The 16,196-nt window shown below is 32.4% G+C and overlaps 1 protein-coding gene across 2 annotated transcripts in view; it reads left to right on the top strand.

Moving 5' to 3' along the window:
• Window positions 1-16,196, top strand: part of LOC127718864 (neurobeachin-like protein 1) — a 406,320-nt gene that overhangs the window by 161,381 nt on the left and 228,743 nt on the right. For both annotated transcript variants that reach the window (XM_052224913.1, XM_052224914.1), the window contains one exon: window positions 14,998-15,086. In XM_052224913.1, the coding sequence (XP_052080873.1) occupies window positions 14,998-15,086 (89 nt within the window). The remainder of the gene's footprint in view (window positions 1-14,997; window positions 15,087-16,196) is intronic.

Raw genomic sequence — 16,196 nt, 5'->3', positions numbered from 1 at the left:
GTATTTCACATCCAATCTTTTATGGTAATATTCTATACAAAGCACAAAAATGTCGTCATTCATTTCAAAAGCTAACCAAACCTTTAAACAGACTTATTCAGAAGGGATATAGTTACGATACTGTTGTCAGGTCATTAAAAATGGCATATTTTGGAATTAATATTAATTCACTCATAGGGTCTTTACATTGGAAATAAACACATTTATTCTAAAACCAGTTGTTGGCATGATACAGGGTATGTTCTTCTCATATATTTTATGATGGTATGATACTAAACCCCTAAAGGGAGGGATTGTGATTGATTTTCATATGACGAAGACATAATCTTTCAAGCAGTTTAATTGAGGTCTGGAGCTGGAATGTCAGTAACTGCTAGTAGTACTTTGTTAATTTATGTATCATTGTCATTTTGCTTAGTTTCTTCTGTTATCTATTCTGACATCAGACTCAGACTTCTTTCGAACTGAGTTTTACTGTGAGTATTGCTGTGTGTTTGTTTATTCTACATTGGCTAGAGGTATAGGGGGAGGGTTGAGATCTCACAAAACATGTTAAATCCCGCTGCATTTTGCGCCTGTCCAATGTCAGGAGTCTCTGGCCTTTGTTAGTCTTGTATTTTTGTCGAGCCTTCGACTTTAGTCGAAAAAGCGAGACATAGCGATCCTACATTCCGTCGGCGTCGGCGTCGTCGTCGTTGGCGGCGTCCACAAATATTCACTCTGTGGTTAAAGTTTTTGAAATTTTAATAACTTTCTTAAACTATCCTTGATTTCTACCAAACTTGGACAGAAGCTTGTTTATGATCATAAGATAGTATCCAGAAGTAAATTTTGTAAAAATAAAATTCCATTTTTTCCGTATTTTACTTATAAATGGACTTAGTTTTTCTGCCGGGAAATATTACATTCACTCTGTGGTTAAAGTTTTTAAAATTTTAATAACTTTCTTAAACTATCCTTGATTTCTACCAAACTTGGACAGAAGCTTGTTTATGATCATAAGATAGTATCCAGAAGTAAATTTTGTAAAAATAAAATTCCATTTTTTCCGTATTTTACTTATAAATGGACTTAGTTTTTCTGCCGGGAAATATTACATTCACTCTGTGGTTAAAGTTTTTAAAATTTTAATAACTTTCTTATACTATTTTGGATTTGTACCAAACTTGGACAGAAGCTTGTTTATGATCAAAAGCTAGTATCTAGAAGGAAATTTTGTAAAAAAAATAAATCCATTTTTTCCATTTTTTACTTTTAAATGGACTTAGATTTTCTGCCAGGAAACAACACATTCACTCTGTGGTTAAAGTTTTTAAAATTTTAATAACTTTCTTATACTATTTTGGATTTGTACCAAACTTGGACAGAAGCTTGTTTATGATCAAAAGCTAGTATCTAGAAGGAAATTTTGTTTTCTTCCAGTTAACATTACATTCAGTCTGCAGTTAAAAGTTTTTAAACCTTTATTAGATTCATAAACTATCCTGGCTTTTTACCAAACTTGGACAGAAGCTTCTTACAATCAAAAGATAGTATCAAAAGGAATATTTTTATTGATTTACTTCCTCATTTTTGTTGAGCCTGCGATTAACAGAAAAAGTAGGCGAGACACTGGGTTCCGCGGAACCCTTACGAATTTTTATTATGCCCCCGCGGTAGCGGTGGGGACATTAAGTTTTACCCTTGTACGTCTGTACGCACGTACACGTCCCAAAATTGGTTTCCATTCTCTAACTAGAGTTTGCCTCAACCAAATGTTATGAAACTTATACACAATGCTTATTACCACAAAGCACAGATCAAGTATGAATTTTGTTGGCGTCACTTTAACTGTTCTAGAGTTATGCCCCTTTATAAATGGAAAAAATGCAAAATTTTTAAATTCCATTCTCTAACTTAAGTTTGCCTCAACCAAATGTTATGAAACTTATACACAATGCTTATTACCACAAAACACAGATCAAGTTTGAATTTTGGTGGCGTCACTTTAACCGTTCTAGAGTTATGCCCCTTTATAAATGTAAAAATTGCAAAATTTTTATTTTATTCTAAATATCAAGTAATTTTTGTCGAGCCTGCGACTTTTGTCGCAGAAAGCTCAACATAGGGATAGTGATCCGGTGGCGGCGGTGGCGTTAACTAACTTCTTAAAAGCTTTATATTTTAGAAGGTGGAAGACCTGGATGCTTCATACTTTGTATATAGATGCCTCATGTTACAAAGTTTCCGTCTGTCACATGTCCATGGTCCTTGACCTCATTTTCATGGTTCAGTGACTACTTGAAAAAAAAGTTACGATTTTTTGTAATATTAATTTCTCTCTTATTTTGAATAATAGAATAACTATATTTGGTATGTGCGTACCTTACAAGGTCCTCTTGCCCGTCAGACAGTTTTCACTTGACCTCGACCTCATTTCATGGATCAGTCAACAAGGTTAAGTTTCGGTGGTTAAGTCCATATCTCAGATACTATAAGCAATATGTCTAGTATATTCAGTGTATGGAAGGACTGTAAGGTGTACATGTCCAACTGGCAGGTGTCATCTGACCTTGACCTCATTTTCATGGTTCAGTGGTTATAGTTAAGTTTTTGTGTTTTGGTCTGTTTTTCTTATACTGTATGCAATAGGTCTACTATATTTGGTGTATGGAATGATTGTATGGTGTACATGTCTAGCTGGCAGGTGTCATCTGACCTTGACCTCATTTTCATGGTTCAGTGGTCAAAGTTAAGTTTTTGAGTTTTGTTATTTTTTTCTAATACTATATGCAATAGGTCAACTATATTTGGTGCATAGAAATATTTTATGATGTACATGTCAGTCTCGCAGGTTTTATTTGACCTTGACCTCATTTTCACGATTCATTGCTCAGTGTTAAGTTTTGTGTATTGGTCTGTTTTTCTTAAACTATTAGCAATAGGTCAAATACAAGGATCCGGAAATTTTTCCAGACAATTTCGGTCATTTTGAGATGTTTGAAAAGTTGGTGCCCCTTTTCAAATTGTCGATATCAACTTGACTATATTCATAGCATCAAAGAACATGACGAACTTGTATTGTTGTTTCAACAGTCTAAAATTGAAATGATTTTAATGACTCAAAATGGTTAATTTCTCAGACATTGCTTACGTTTCTTTCAATTTGACAAAAGTTAAAACCGAAAGTTTGCGATATTTTAAAGTACGAATAATTCCGGATTCATTTCCGGGATTTGTTTTGTTTATCAAATTGACAGGAAATCACCGGCTTTTTATGGCTTTTTTATTTTATTAAAAGTGTTTGAATATAACAGATAATAGTTGCACTCGTTTAATTTAGCATGAAATCAATTTGCATTTTACGATTTAAATATTAAATTTGCTGAAGACAATTTCACGCATGCGTATTACATAGTAAGTAAAGCACATGCAGTCAGAGCTCTGACATAAACAAGTCAGAATAAAATGACTTCCATAGGTCAGATATAATTTGATGTAAGTGTTGTCTCCCTTCTTGCACTCAACAGAATATGACTTGTACAGGTCAGTTTATGTCAGACTTTAATTTATCATAAAATGACTTCCACAGGTCAGATTTTGCACAAAATATTGTGACTTAATATCTTCATATTCTAATAAGATTTATGCCCCTTTTTAATGCATTTTGACTTCGAGAGGTCATTTTTGTTCTGATTTGAAGCAGTCATTACTACCACTTTGTTATCAATCTCCATAAAAATATGGTGATTACTAGTTTCGAATTAAAGAGTTTTAAAAAGTGGGGCTCATCTGACATCATACCTTCTCCTTTCCAGAATCTAAACATAATATATTTATCTCATCACTTTCAATTATTTCAAAATACAAAGAAAAACCAGGTGAGAAAAAATGGATCATACAATTTTCTGAATATCAAAAGATTTACAAAATACAATATTGGATACATTACATGACAATACTTCAAATCTTCCAAGGAAAAACAAGACACTTATTCATGATAAGACTATGTTAATAAAAGATATATTCTCATCCACTTTAAGCTAAATGTATTAATAGCAAAACATTTATTATTTTAATATTTCATTGAGGTAAATACTGTTGTGCAAACTGACTCGAACAAGTCACATTATGTTCTGACTTACTAAACATATTACAACTTTTAAGTCTAGTATTGTCATATTGATTTAAAAATGTATAGGTAAGCCAGATAAAAGACTGAGGAAATTAGGTCCCCATAAGTCACAATAATGAGGACTATAAAAAAGTTTATTTGGTATATTCAATATTAAATGTATTTTGTTTTAAACAGGTCAAATCATGTTCTGACTTAAAAGAGTCAGTCCAAAACTAAAATAAATTTATTGAAATATTTAAGCCGGGCATTGCCATATGATATTAAATGAACGTATGGGAACGTCAGATAAAAGACACAGGAAATATATGTTAAGATCCCCTAAAATAAATAACCATTTGACTTAATTGTTTCTAAAAACTTATCAAATAATAAACTCGAAAATGGCAGATTCAGAAGCAGGGCTTAAAGGAAGTACACCTAGCTTTGATTGGAAATTTTGTTCTGTAAACTGACTTTAACAGGTCAAATCATGTTCTGACTTCAAAGAGTCAAACAAAACTAAACTTATTACAACTTTTAAGTATAGTATTGTCATATTGATTTAAAAATGTATGGGTGAGCCAGATAAAAGACAGAGAGAATAAAGTCCCCATAAGTCACAATAATGAGGACAATAAAAAAGTTTATTTGGTATATTCAATATTAAATGTATTTTGTTTTAAACAGGTCAAATCATGTTCTGACTTAAAAGAGTCAGTCCAAAACTAAAATAAATTTATTGAAATATTTAAGCCGGGCATTGCTGCGGGCTTAAAGGAAGTACACCTAGCTTTGATTGGAAATTTTGTTCTGCAAATTGACTTACACAGGTCAAGTCATGTTCTGACTTTAAAAAATCAGTCAAAAACTAAATTTATTGAAATTATTAAGTCAGGCATTGCCATTTGATATTAATGATAATGTATGGAAAAATCAATTAATAAACTCAACAGTGGCAGATTCAGAAGGGGACTAAGAGGAAGAACACATAGCTTTGATTGGAAATTTTGTTCTGCAAATTGACTCAAACAGGTCAAATCATGTTCTGACTTAAAAGAGTCAGTCAAAAACTAAATGGATATGCATAAAATCTGGTTCATAATTTTTGAAAAGATGGAGAGATTAATGAGTCTATATTTTGTTATTCCGACTCACAAATGTCACTATGTGACAAATTTCGGGAATTTTTCTCTCCTTTTGACTGATTCCTATATGTTGTATGGGTGCCATAACTATCACTACAACATGTACAAAGTCAGCACATTCTAAGGGACGCCATCAAAAGACCAATGTAGGATAAAAAAACTTAAATCAAATAGTTTGGGGGTGGGGGTGGGGTTAAAGTTGCTGCAAGTTTTGTTTATCCAAAATCGATTTTACATAAATCCATATTGGTCAATCAATCTTTCCCATATTAAGTTAAGAGGGGGGGTGGGTGGGTCAGTGAAAAAACTATGTGATGTGAATTAAGTTTTTTATCCTATATTGAACTTTTGATGTCGTCCCTTATGACTTGACCTATTACAGTATTTCTGTCTGAATTTTTTATGAATATTCTGTATTTACTAATTTAACTACATGTATGTTATTGCAAGTGTATTAATTAGCTTTGTTTATTACTTATATTAAACTAAACCTCTAAAAATTAAATTATCTTTACTCTGGTTATTGATTATATAAGAAAAACTCTGCCTATTACTATATGACTGTAATCTAAACTCTGATTGTTAACATCCTGGATTGCATATCTGCATGACCATTTAACTCATGGTATACCCATTTTATTTGAGGATATAAAAGTATTGTTTTTTCAATATAACATTTTCAGACACATTGAATCTGTGAAGACAACTTTCAATTTGACTTTAGAAATTAAAGAGTTTGTAAGCAAAATGTTGGGGAAATTTAATTATAATTAAGAATGTTTAAAATTAGTTAAGAAAAAAGCCGACATTAATAATGTTAAAAAAAATTTGAGGAGAAAAAACATACAAATTCAGACCAAATATGGTGACTTTGTTGTCCTTCAAGAAGCTGTACATATAATCCATAATATTTTCACTGTTTTTTAAATACAAGATAACTATCTATTGATTTTTTTTTAAATAGCTTTTTTCACAACACTTATAACTTTGTAATTTATGTTCCATTGTACACTTGTTATTCTTAATATCTTTAAAAATTGTTGTTTGGGAACAAAATCTTGTCAGGGTTTCTTATGGTACTAGCATGACAAGTGCATTCATATTCTAAAATACTCTAAACATTAAAAAAGTCAGTATTTTCAGATCATTCTGAGTCTTTCTGACCTTATTAAGTCAGAACATTCAGACTTTTATAAGTCAGAACATTCAGACTTTTATAAGTCAGAACATTCTGACTTCCAATGTTCTTCTCACTTCTGTAGAAACAAAGACTATCTATGTCTCAAATAAGAGGTAAATGCTTAATGTGGCTAAGCATCTGGGGTAAGAATTATAGATGTGTAATTTCAGAGGAAAACAAATATGCCAAAATTTTTTTTTTTTTTCATATAGATTAGACCGTTGGTTTTTCCGTTTGAATGGTTTTACACTAGTAATTTTTTGAGGCCCTTTATAGCTTGCTGTTCGGTGTGAGCCAATGCTCCGTGTTGAAGGCCGTACCTTGACCTATAATGGTTTACTTTTATAAATTGTAACTTGGATGGAGAGTTGTCTCATTGGCACTCATACCACATCTTCCTATATCCATGTAATTAATAAGATGTGATGCATGTGAGAGGAAAATAATACTGAATAGACAATTCTGTTTGCACAAACACTGATAAATATAATATGTAAAGGTGGTCTCTCAGCAGATTAAAATAAACAAGAAATAATTGTAACAGGATGCTGTTACGAAGTCTCCCAAACAAATTTAAGATCCCATAATTCGTCATTCCCATGGTTGCCTGACATTGGGCAAGTTCCAGTACAAATTGGTTTTGTCTAGTAAAGTGATATGCATAAGTGACGCCTAGGGTTTGACCCTGCATGTCATTCAAATCTTCTTGAAATGACGAACAGGAATATCATATGGTTTACCTTTAGGGGTGGTGATCTAGAACATTTCAAAAAGGGGGATGGGTTTTCAAACATGAGGGGGTGGGATGACCCTCAGGGACTCCACCTTTATTTCATTTGATTTGTCTTATTGACCCTTACAAGAATATATATGGTTAAGGGGTGGGGATCCCGACCGTTTACAAGTTTTCACACAGGAGGGGGTGGGGGTGACCCCAAGGGACTTCCGCTATACTTCATTTGATTTGTTTTATTGTCCTATTCAATAAAATATATGGTTTAGGGGTGGGGATCTCGACCGTTTACAAGTTTTCAAACAGGAGGGGTAGGGGTGACCCCCAGGGACCTCCCCAACATATCATTTGATTTGTTAAATTGTCCCATACAAGAATATATATGGTTTAGGGGTGGGGATCTCTACCGTTTACAAAATATAAGAACATTTGCAAATGGCAGGGGGTGGGGGTAAACCTGGAGACTAGCCCGGTATATTTCATTCAAATCAATTTGACATTATAAAGAGGAATAGAGAAATGACAGGGATAGGGGTGATCCCTGGAGACTTGCCCTACATTTCATTTGATTTGTTTTATCATGTCCCATGATCATAAATGAAGACCAGGTGTGTGCATCACTTATTGTTCTCAAGTTATAACTTTAAAAATTAAAAAAAAAAACCTTGGGTTCTTTAGTTAAACCCCTCCCTTCCTTTTTCTTTTATTAAAATTTTTCCCATTTTCGTTTCATTATCATCATATCAATATTCACAATGATCGTTTTTCTCATAGGGAGAAACGAATCAGAAAGGTTAAAAAATCAGTTCGTGATTGAGTTTAAAAATAGAAAAATCACGTGACGATGTTCAGCTCGAAGCAATAATTTTACTTTTTAAATTGCACTGACTGGTTAATATTGTTTAAGACAACACGAGTTATCTCCCGAAAATAACAATTCATTATCATAACAACATTTTCTGACCTGAACAAGTCAGAATTGTCAAACACCAGGTCATCTAAAAGACCACGCGTCCGTATTTACAGGTCGCGCGCCTTCATGAAACAGCAAAAAAATCACTTGCAAGGAACTTCTTTATAGGCAAAAAATATAAAAATGACCATGAAAATACGGAGGTAATATGAATTACCTTTCTAAAAATGCCCACAATGACCTAGATTTTCACTAAAAATCGTAAATAATCAATATAATATTCAATGACTTCTCGTTCGAGACACTTCCAAAACAACGACTCTCAAACAAGTGATCTCTTGCAAAAAACCACGTGATTGTATGTGTCGTAGATCGGCGGCAAATTCAAAATAACTTCTGGTTTGACGGACTCGAGTGAAAACTACGCAAAACAAAAATTGACGCGTACAGGTCAGAATTTCAAAACACTTTCTGACTTGAAGAAGTCATTTTATTCTGACTTGTTTATGTCAGAGCTCTGACTGACATGTGTTACTAAGGAAAAAATACTTTTTTCTACGTAAATTTAGATTTAATTTTTAAATCAGAATTGATGACTGTCTTTGATGAAAAGTAAATAAATAATGATTACACTTGTCAGGGAACTAATGTTTTAAAGATATTATTCTGAGCTTGTGATCACTGTCAGGTGTGAATTAAAACCACAGGTAAAAAGTGATTAGCGATCATTAGCCAATGTTTCCCGGAGGCATTGAGATAGATATTAGGAGGGCCCTCAGAATTATCAAACTACTGTAGTGGCAGTTTTATTACAGGAAAGGGATTATAAACAAAAACAAGTGATCACAAGTGCAAAATGGCGATTAAGAAATCCGATTTCAAACATTGAGTCAATGAAATGACCGAAATTACTTCTGTAAAAAAATAAAATTTGTCCTAAATCCCAATTACTCGTTTAGGACAAATAGTTTCATCTTAGGACATGACTGGCATATATGACCGTTTCCGGACCCTTGGTCAAATATATTTGTTGTATGGAAGAATTGTAAGCTGTACATGTTTGACTGGCATGGTTCATCTGACCTTGACCTCATTTTCATGGTTCATTGGTCAATATTTAGTTTTCATGGATAAGTCTGTTTCTTAGAAACTATAAGCAATAGGTCAACTATATTTAGTGTATTGAATGATTGTGAGGTGTACCTGTATTTCTTGTTTGGTTTATATGACATTGACATCATTTTCTTGGATCATGTTAAGTTTATGTGATAGTTGTAGTAAAGCTTTATATTTAGGACTATCAACATAATATCAATGATTAGTAAAGAAGGCGAGACATTTCAGCGTGTGCACTCTTGTTAGAATTGGAGTTATCTTCCTTTGTCCATGATTATAGTTGAATCAACTATAATCAATGCTTTATAAAATGCAATGTTTAATTTTGACTTCCACTGATAAAACACAGATCAAGTTGAATTTGGGTAGTGTCACTTTAACCATTATTGAGTTATGCCCCTTTATAAATCGAAAGATTGGAAAATTTTTAGTTTCCATTCTGTAACTTAAGTTTGCCCCAACCAAACATTATGAAACCTATACACAATATTCATTACCACAAAACTAAATTTTTTGTTTCTGTTTTCTAACTTTAGTTTGCCTCAACCAAATGTTATGAAACTTATACACAATGCTTATTACTACATAATACAGATTAAGTACGAAATTTGGTGAGAACACTTTTACCATTCTTGAGTTATGTCCCTTTCTAAACATAAAATTGCTGAATTTTTCATTTCCGTTCTCTAACTTTAGTTTGTCTCAACCAAATGTTATAAAACTTATACACAACCGTTCTAGAGTTATGTGTGTTTACAAATAGAAAAAATGCTGAATTTTTAGTTTCTGTTCTCTACTTAAGTTAGCCTTAACCAAATGTTATGAGACTTAAACACAATGCTTATTACCACAAAACTCAGATCAAGTTCAAAATCTGGTAGCGTCACTTTTACCGTTCTTCAGTTATGTCCCTTTATAACTATATGCTATGCAAGCGGGGGCATCATCTGTGTCCATATGTGGACACTATCCACATTTTTTTCTTATAGCAATGAAATGTTATGTGAAATTTTGTCTGTAGTACTAGACAGGATAAAACTTTACTCATGCCAAGTATTTCTTTATTTGAAACAAAGATAAATTCTGCACAATTTTTTGAAAAGTGCAAATTTAACAATGACTAATAGGGGAAAAACAATGGTGGTATTACACCTAAAAGAGTTATTGCCCTTAAATGACGAATTTTCCATTTTAAAATTTTTTTCCCTATTATCTTGTAAATTATAATAGATAGACAGAAACTTTAAATAGCAAAAAAGATCAGCAAGGCAAGATCTACAAATAAATCTAACATGACCAAAATCATCAGTTGACTCAATAGTAGAGTTATTTCCCTTTAATGACAAAGAAACTTTATAAAGCAAAAATGATCAGCAAGACAAGTTCTACAAATAAGTCAAAACATGTTCAAAATTGTAAGTCGACTCTTTATTGAAGTTATTGCCCCTATAATGACCATTTTCCCCATTTTTTCCCTTTTTTGCTAATTATCTTGAAAACTGTAATATATAGATAGAAACTTTAAATAGCACAGACAATAGAAACTTTAAATACAATTATCTTGAAAACTGTAATATATAGATAGAAACTTTAAATAGCACAGACAATAGAAACTTTAATTATATAAATAGCACAGACAATAGAAACTTTAAATAGCACAGACAATCAGTAGGACAAGATTTACAATTAAGCCATTATCGTCGAAATCTCTAGTCGACTCGCTATTGGAGTTATTGCCCTTTAATGTTAATTATTCACATTTTTTATGCATTTGTTGCCTATTATCTTGAAAAGTATAATAGATAGATAGATAAAAACTTTAGCAAGGAAAAATTATCAGCAGGATAAGATCTAAAAAATATGTCAACATGACTGAAATTGTCAGTTAACTCTTAATAGAGTTGTTCCCCTTCAATGATGATTTTTACTAAAACAATTTTGAAGATGCAGGTGAGCGACACAGGCTCTTTTGAGCCTCTAGTTTTAAAAGTGGTCTCATTTGTTGCTCACAATTGATTTATAACTAGTAAGATCATTATTCAAATGAGACCTCTTATTCAAAATTGGAGTTTTCCTCATATTTTTTAACTGGTTCAAACTGGAAGTAGGCTTTTATCATGAAATAAGCTATATGAATAACCAAAGAATGGTTTGCCATTCTGTTTTCTGCAACTCATCCCTAATACTAGTTTCAAGCAGTGATCACAAATTTTAGTTCAATTTTCAGGCTTCACAGAAAGTTTTATGTCCACCAACAGAGATTTAAAAGCTGACAAATGTCACAAGACCCAAAAAATATAGGGAATTATTAACAATTTAATTCAATTATGACAACTACCATCAGAAATGCAATACCTATATCACCCACCCACCTAGGGAAAAAAAAAAAAGTTTTTGTCGAGCCTGCGACTTTTGTCGCAGAAAGCTCGACATAGGGATAGTGATCCGGCGGCGGCTACGGCGGCGGCGGCGTTAGCTTACTTCTTAAAAGCTTTATATTTTAGAAGGTGGAAGATCTGGATGCTTCATACTTTGTATATGGATGCCTCATGTTACGAAGTTTCCGTCAGTCACATGTCCAATGTCCTTGACCTCATTTTAATGGTTCAGTGACTACTTGAAAAATAAGTTAAGATTTTTTGTAATGTTAGATTCTCTCTTATTATAAGTAATAGGATAACTATATTTGGTATGTGCGTACCTTGCAAGGTCCTCATGCCCGTCAGACAGTTTTCACTTGACCTCGACCTCATTTCATGGATCAGTGAACAAGGTTAAGTTTTGGTGGTCAAGTCCATATCTCAGATACTATAAGCAATAGGTCTAGTATATTCGGTGTATGGAAGGACTGTAAGGTGTACATGTCCAACTGGCAGGTGTCATCTGACCTTGACCTCATTTTCATGGTTCAGTGGTTATAGTTAAGTTTTTGTGTTTTAGTCTGTTTTTCTTATACTGTATGCCATAGGTCTACTATATTTGGTGTATGGAATGATTGTAAGGTGTACATGTCTAGCTGGCAGGTGTCATCTGACCTTGACCTCATTTTCATGGTTCAGTGGTCAAAGTTAAGTTTTTGAGTTTTGGTCTTTTTTTCTAATACTATATGCAATAGTTCAACTATATTTGGTATGTGCGTACCTTGCAAGGTCCTCATGCCCGTCACACAGTTTTCACTTGACCTCGACCTCATTTCATGGATCAATGAACAAGGTTAAGTTTTGGTGGTCAAGTCCATATCTCAGATACTATAAGCAATAGGTCTAATATATTCGGTGTATGGAAGGACTGTAAGGTGTACATGTCCAACTGGCAGGTGTCATCTGACCTTGACCTCATTTTCATGGTTCAGTGGTTATAGTTAAGTTTTTGGGTTTTGGTCTGTTTTTCTTATACTGTATGCCATAGGTCTACTATATTTGGTGTATGGAATGATTGTAAGGTGAACATGTCTAGCGGGCAGGTGTCTTCTGACCTTGACCTCATTTTCATGGTTCAGTGGTCAAAGTTAAGTTTTTGAGTTTTGGTCTTTTTTTCTAATACTATATGCAATAGGTCATCTATATTTGGTGTATGGAAATATTTTATGATGTACCTGTCAGTCTTGCAGGTTTTATTTGACCTTGACCTCATTTTCACGGTTCATTGCTCAGTGTTAAGTTTTTGTGTTTTTGTCTGTTTTTCTAATACTATAAGCAATAGGTCAACTATATTTGTTGTATGGAAGGATTGCAAGCTGTAGTACATGTCTGCCTGGCATTGTTCATCTGACCTTGACCTCATTTTCTTGGTTCATTGGTCAATGTTTAGTTTTCTTGGTTAAGTCTGTATCTTAGAAACTATAAACAATAGGTCAACTATATTTAGTGTATTGAATGATTGTAAGGTGTACATGTATTTCTTGTTTGGTTTATATGACCTTGACCTCATTTTCTTGGATCATGTTAAGTGTATGTGATAGTTGTAGTAAAGCTTTATATTTAGGACTATCAACATAATATCAATGATTAGTAAAGAAGGCGAGACATTTCAGCGTGTGCACTCTTGTCTTACTCTCCTTGGTATTTTTTTCTGGAATATTTCATCATTTATAGATATGAATGACAGAAGTTATGGTCATTGAAACAGCAATGAAATAATAAAAGTTTACATTTTCCATTGGTGGCCTATGGGTGTATTTTGCTCTTTGGTCGGGTTGTTGTCTATTTGACACATTCCACATTTCCATTCTCAATTTTATTTAGCAAAACAGATTTTATAGACTATCAGAAAAATGCTTTTAAAACGAAAAGATCATAATTTACAAAGGTGTTAATAAAGTTTAACAGACAGAACCGACAGAACCATGTCGATTGAAATATTGGAAGTGTGCGCATGTGCACAAGTGTGATATTTATTATTTAATAATTCGTCCGAATTCATACAAAACGTTTTTTTTAGCGTCATCTAGTAAATATCCGTTATTGCTAATGTGTTTATCAAATAACTAAGCTGGTCCTCAACTGACTAATGCACTTTGTTAAGTCTGCGAATATATGCCAATTCGAACCATGCACTATCAATGTAATTGTTAAAAAATGTCATTTATACAATTATCTTACGTTGATCTCAATTATTTTCCCTAAGAAATAACGAGGAAAGAACTGCTTAAACTCAATAATGCTAGATAAAAATACACAAATTTTGCACAACCGTCTCTGTCCCGCATTTTAGTGTCGTCTAGTAAATATCCGGTATTGCAAATGTGTTTATCAAATAACTAAGCTGGTCTTAGACTGACTAATACACTTTGTTAAATCTGCAGATATATGCCAATTCGAACCATGCACTATCAATGTAATTGTTAATGTAAAAAATGGTATTTATATAAAAACTGAAAAAGTATGAAGTCTATGAAGTTTATTCTTTAATACTTTAATGGCTTTATCATATTGGTTATGTCCATCTTTTGTTATGGGGTAACCTGTCGAAAGGGATAAAACACGGGATTGAAAAAAATGTCCGGCTGTCTCAAATATTTTTGGAAGCCCTGGTCCAAATAACATAGATATAAGCACCCATAGGTCCTCATACTTATATAGCAATTAAGAGATCAAGATTTTTTTAAAGACCTCTGTTTAAGGTACTCCACACCTCCTTTAATTCATATTTATGATATATCATATTTAATGAAATCTATAAGGCATTCTTGGATACTTTTATGCATATTATTCATATTATATACCTTTATCAAGAAAAACTTCACTATATACATATATCAGTTTGATAGATGCATGCAAGTGAATCTGGAATAAAAAAATGATATGGGTACTTAACTGCATGCTTCTAAGAACATTAAGATTTTCTTGTCGGATAAATGTATATCAGCATGGTAAAAAATGATTTTGTATGACTGTGTCCTAGTTCCTTGAGTTTTTTTTTTCAATAAAAAAAGTTATAATCATTTAATCTATACATTTTTGTATGTGAATATAATTCCAGAAACATTTTATGTGCACAGACATCTGTATCCTACCTTGATATCTTATAATCCATAGGTGCTGAATCAGCAAAGTTGATCTCCTTGTTATACAGCTGAAAATGTGTTATTTATTTGAGCCTGTTAACTTGTGATTGGCTTATAGCTACACATATCAATTTAAGTATCATAAAGAATAAAGATGTATACATATTTTACAAAAAGAAAAAAAATGTATCAATGTTTGACATTTCTTTAAAGAATAGAATGTGCGAAACAAGCAAACATAAATATCTGTTTTCACCTATTTGTGAAACCAATGAAGTAAAATATAAAATCCTACAAATATTTTGTAGATACTTCACAGAATTATAACTCAGTTTTAGCAGTACTACAGTTAATATATACTTGTGGATCCGATATTAAACTGGAAGCTACAAAACAGGTTAGTATGGTATTTAAACAGATAGATATTGCTTATATTTATATATATACTGTGAAATTAGTTTTGATCGATAAAAGTCAGACATCCGGTGATGATATGCAATGATGAAGTGTTCATTTTATATCCTCATGATTCTCAAACGAAAAATGAAATATTTGAGGCCTTGCTATTTTTTATTTCATAAGAATTGATTCTACAATTCAAAATACATTTGTAGCTTTTTTCATGTAACCAATTTCTTTAAGTGATATGTTTATGGCCCAATTAACACCTTTAGTGACCGTTAATCTGTTGATCAAACAATTTTGGGTTAATTAGAGTCATCAATTCTGATTACACGTGTGCAACAATTAAAATGTTTACTTTGAAATTTCCTTCAATTGAGAACATTTATAAGGATAGATGAATCGACTTATATCAGAAAGCAATTATCTTATTAAAAGTTTGATGAATGTTGTCAGTAATAAAATACGAACAAGTAGGTGAAAAAGAACACCTTATTTTGCAATGTCCCAGAAATCATTATAAAACAACAAATGATTATTTTCACGAGTTTTATTTTTAGATTCTTCACCCATTTTTTTTTTTCTTTAAAAAAACTAAAATCCATGAATTTAAGACCCACGAACATGCAACTTTTGCTCAAACCACGAAAAATTGATACCCACGAATAAAAGTACTTTCACAGTATGAGACAAAATATCAATATTCTTGTCTGTATATAGAAGACATTGTCATTGACAACATGTCTACTACACTTTTAAGATGATCACATATGTGTTTTGTTACCATGCAAAGAAGTCAGACCAGTATCTTTCTGAATATGCCCTTGTGTGATCCTCTTTATAGTAAATTGTGATGGCCCTTGTGTGATCCTCTGTATAGTAAACTGTGATGGCCCTTGTGTGAACCTCTTTATAGTAAATTGTAATGGCCCTTGTGTGATCCTCTTTATAGTAAAATGTGATGGCCCTTGTGTGATCTTCTTTATAGTAAACTGTGATGTGATGTTATAATTTAAGCAAGTTTTATTTGTTTCTTTGTTTTTTTTGTATTGTTTAGATGAAGATCTTAAAGCTTAAAAAAACAGGAGTAAATATTAATTCTTTG

This window comes from Mytilus californianus, unplaced genomic scaffold (assembly GCF_021869535.1).
Source record: "Mytilus californianus isolate M0D057914Y unplaced genomic scaffold, xbMytCali1.0.p SCAF_10, whole genome shotgun sequence".
Taxonomy (NCBI): Eukaryota; Metazoa; Mollusca; class Bivalvia; order Mytilida; family Mytilidae; genus Mytilus; species Mytilus californianus.
Note: the sequence above shows the minus strand (reverse complement) of the source record. Positions and strands in the feature narration are given on the sequence as shown.